The following is a 3,854-nucleotide window of genomic DNA, read 5'->3' as shown; positions in this document are numbered from 1 at the left end:
GATATTAAAAAGTGTCGGACTCAGGGATGAACCTTGAGGTACCCCACATGGCAAGGACAACTCTGTAGACTCGAATTGTCCCAAAGCGACTGCCTGTGATCTGTCCGCCAGAAACGATGTCAGTAACTTCTTCGCTAGGCCCCTTACTCCCATCCCCTCGACACGGTCGACCAAGATCTTGTGGTCGACCGTGTCGAATGCGGCAGAGAGGTCTAGAAGCACCAATAGTGCTGATCCACCTTGATCTCTGATCAGTCGGATGTCATCTGCTGCCTTGATGAGCGCTGTTTCTGTACCATGAAACTTACGGAATCCGAATTGAGTTTCATCGAGCAGCTGGTTTTGCTCTATGAATTCCGCAAGTTGGGTATTCATGGCTTTTTCTGCCACTTTAGCTAAGAATGGAAGGTTAGCTATAGGCCTGTAATTTTTTAACTCCGCTTTATCTAGGCCAGGTTTCTTCAAAAGTGGCTTTAATAAGGTTTTTTTCAAAGAGGTGGGAAAGACTCCAGTTTGGAACATTAGGTTGCAGATCTGGGTTATTACCGGAATCAAGATATCCATTAATGGGCGTAAGGTTTTCAAAGGACAGGGGTCCAGTGCTGAGCCTGATTTAATGGATTTGATGATGTCCTGGGTTTGAATTTCCGAGATTTCCGCAAACTGCGAAAAAGTTTTGTCGGTATGTGGCCTCTTTATATCGTTACTTTTTTGTTTATCAGAGATAGTAAATGACGAGAAGATATCATTTACTTTGGTAAAAAAGTAAGTGGCTATTGAGTCGCAAAACTTTTGTGAGTCTGGGGGATTCAGATCAGGAACTGCTCCTGCAAGTTGTTTGGTTATGTCAAAGAGCTTTTTTGTGGAGTTACTACAATTCTCAATTTGCTCCTTATAATATTTCTTTTTGGCTTCCAGGATCAAAAGTTTGTACTGAGTTAGCAGCTTCTTGTACTTGTCTTTACTTTCCTCATCATAACTTTTCCTCCAGTGCCTCTCCTTGTTTCTACAAAGCTGTTTATGCATTCTAAGTTCCTCTGAGTACCAGGGTGCCGAAGGAGAGTTTCTGTTTTTGGACCTTTGTTTGATTGGTACTAGTTCGTTAGTGGCGTGGACCAACCAATCCTGATACTGTATTGTTGCAATCTCTGGGTCGGTAGAGAGAATGGGTTTAGAGTTGTCCAGAGATACTCCAAGATTAGGAATGCTAATATCTTTCCATACTTTGAAAGATTCCTGCCTTGAGGGGGGCAATTCAAGGGAGGGTGCTTCACTAATTTTTATAGTGCCTAATATTAGGTGATGGTCTGTCCAAGTCATAGGGAGGACATCAGTTACAGATAGGTGTTGTAAATTGGTAAATATACCATCTAGTGTGTGGCCAGCGTTATGAGTAGGTCCTGTCACCAATTGTGATAAGCCGCAGACCTCCATCTCTGACTGAAGGGCCATGGTGTCTTTGTCTTCAGGGCTGTCTAGGTGGAAGTTATAATCTCCTAACAATGTTATAGATTTCTCAATTGCTAGTGATTCTAGAATGGTGGCAATTTCTGTAAGAAATCCCGACCGCATCTCAGGCCGTCTATATAATAATACACCTCTGAAATTATAAGAGGGGGACAGGTAGATATCGTACTGAAACGACTCACATGTCGTGGTAAGAATTGTCATAATCCGTATTTTAAAAGAGTCCCGGGCTATTATTGCAATTCCTCCTCCTCTTTTGCCTAATCTATCCTGTCTGTAAGCTTTAAATCCTTTAGGGATGGCTATGACAAGATCTGGGTCCGATGTTTTGTCCATCCAGGTCTCTGTTAGGAACATGACGTCAATATTCCTGTCTAAGATTAAGTCCGCAATTTCTTGCCTGTGTTTGGCCAATGAACGAACATTGATAAGAGCAATAATGGGATTCTTTATTGTCTGTTTTTGATTTTGAGCATCACTTCCCACCAGTTTGTTTAGGAGGGGGATGCATACCTGACAGTGTTTGCAGGTTAATATAGAAGTAGACTTTAACTCGTCCAAACTATGCCTAGTGCATCCTTCCTTTGGCTGTGGGCGCAGGTCAGTTAGCATGGCATGTGTGTAAGGTGTAAGGCGAGTTGGCATGGCAGAACCAGGGGGGGTGGCCCTCGGCCCGTGCCCGGCGCAGACGGGCGCAGACGGGCTTGCCTTTGGCGCGCCTTCAGCGCGCCGCCGGCGCGCCTGCTGCACCCGTCCGCTGCGCGGACGGAATGACCCCATTATTTTATATCCTGCCGAGGAGGGTGGGAGGCGTCCTGCCACTGGACCGCCAACCCTTCCTCCCTCCAAGATGGCGCCCCTGTCCCGCATCGTCAGCCCGCAATCGGCCACGCCGGGATGAGGGGGTGAGTAAAGCACGCCTCGGTGCAAAGTTATTCTTGCACTCGAGCGCACAGTTTTGCTCAAGCAATTCGCACAGTTTTGCTCAAGCAATTCGCACAGTTTTGCTCAAGCAATTCGCACAGTTTTGCTCAAGCAATTATTTGAAGGTATGATAACTGACTAAAGCACTTTGCACACTCACTGCACTTGAATGGCTTTTCTCCTGTGTGTGTTCGCTGATGTCTTCGAAGGTATGATAACTCACTAAAGCACTTTGCACATTCAGTGCACTTGAATGGTTTTTCCCCCGTGTGTGTTCGCTGATGATTTTGTAGCTCTGATAATCGACTAAAGCTCTTCACACATTCACTGCATTTAAATGGCTTTTCTCCCGTGTGTGTTCGCTGATGGCTTTGAAGGCTTGATAAGTGACTAAAGCACTTTGCACATTCAGTGCACTTGAATGATTTTTCCCCCGTGTGAGTTCGCTGATGACTTTGTAGCTCTGATAATAGACTAAAGCTCTTAACACATTCACTGCAGTTAAATGTTTTTTCCCCCGTGTGTGTTCGATTATGTCCTTGAAGGCTTGATAAGTGACTAAAGCACTTTCCACATTCAGTGCACTTGAATGGTTTTTCCCCTGTGTGTGTTCGATTATGTATTTGAAGGTGAGATAACTGACTAAAGCACTTTGCACATTCACTGCACTTGAATGGCTTTTCTCCTGTGTGTGTTCGCTGATGTCTTCGAAGGCTTGATAACTCACTAAAGCACTTTGCACATTCAGTGCACTTGAATGGTTTTTCCCCCGTGTGTGTTCGCTGATGATTTTGTAGCTTTGATACTTGTCTAAAGCTCTTCCCACATTCACTACAGTTGAATGGCTTTTCCCCAGGGTGTGTTCGCTGATGACTTTGTAGGTTTAATAATCGACTGAAGCTCTTCACACATTCACTGCATTTAAATGGCTTTTCTCCTGTGTGTGTTCGCTGATGACTTTGAAGGCTTGATAAGTGACTAAAGCTCTTTACACATTTACTGCACTTGAATATTTTTTGTCCTGTGTTCGTGTGCTGATGAAGCTTGAGTTGTGATGTCAAACTAAAGCTCTTGCTGCATGTGTAAGATTCTTCTTTCTCGGTTAGTGTCTGTGGGTCGGGTATATATTTGTCTACATCCCATGACTGTATTTCCTGATGGGCCAACATGGCTGATAAAACACGTGTGTTTTTCTCACACACTTTATATGTGTGCAGTATTTTGCATGTTTGATTTCAGTTTTAACTATAAAATGCAATAGCCACCAAATATTTGCCACACTCCAAATACGTAGAAGGTGTCCTTGTAGGCGATTGTGCCTTTAGATTGGATTATGGCTATTCATGCTTGCGGATCCTTGTAGATATTGCTGCCCTTGGATTTCAACTAGAGGGAGCCCCATCTCCTCAGCTCCTTCTCACTGGTCAAAGACACCAAGAGAAGCAGGTTCAGTCTACCTGATA

At 44.3% G+C, this 3,854-nt stretch overlaps 1 protein-coding gene across 1 annotated transcript; it reads right to left on the bottom strand.

The window, feature by feature from the left end:
• Nucleotides 1–2,498: 2,498 nt before the first annotated feature.
• LOC144828243 (uncharacterized) lies at nt 2,499–3,560 on the bottom strand. The gene is made up of 2 exons (XM_078686322.1): nt 3,198–3,560; nt 2,499–3,113 (listed from the first exon to the last, which is right to left on the bottom strand). Exons 1-2 carry the CDS (start codon nt 3,558–3,560, stop codon nt 2,499–2,501), a joined length of 978 nt encoding a protein of 325 aa, XP_078542448.1.
• Between the last annotated feature and the right edge of the window lie 294 nt (nt 3,561–3,854).

This window comes from Lissotriton helveticus, chromosome 4_1, assembly GCF_964261635.1.
Source record: "Lissotriton helveticus chromosome 4_1, aLisHel1.1, whole genome shotgun sequence".
NCBI lineage: Eukaryota > Metazoa > Chordata > Amphibia > Caudata > Salamandridae > Lissotriton > Lissotriton helveticus.
The sequence above is the reverse complement of the archived record's forward strand: the minus strand, read 5'-3'. Positions and strand labels throughout refer to the sequence as shown.

Excerpts from the sequence above, each read along its gene's own strand:
- LOC144828243 (XM_078686322.1), bottom strand. The coding sequence starts at position 3,560 with ATGTTGGCCCATCAGGAAATACAGTCATGGGATGTAGACAAATATATA. Across the intron at positions 3,114-3,197 it reads GTGGGAAGAGCTTTAGACAA|TTATCAAGCCTTCGAAGACA; the intron begins GTATCAAAGCTA and ends TGCTTTAGTGAG.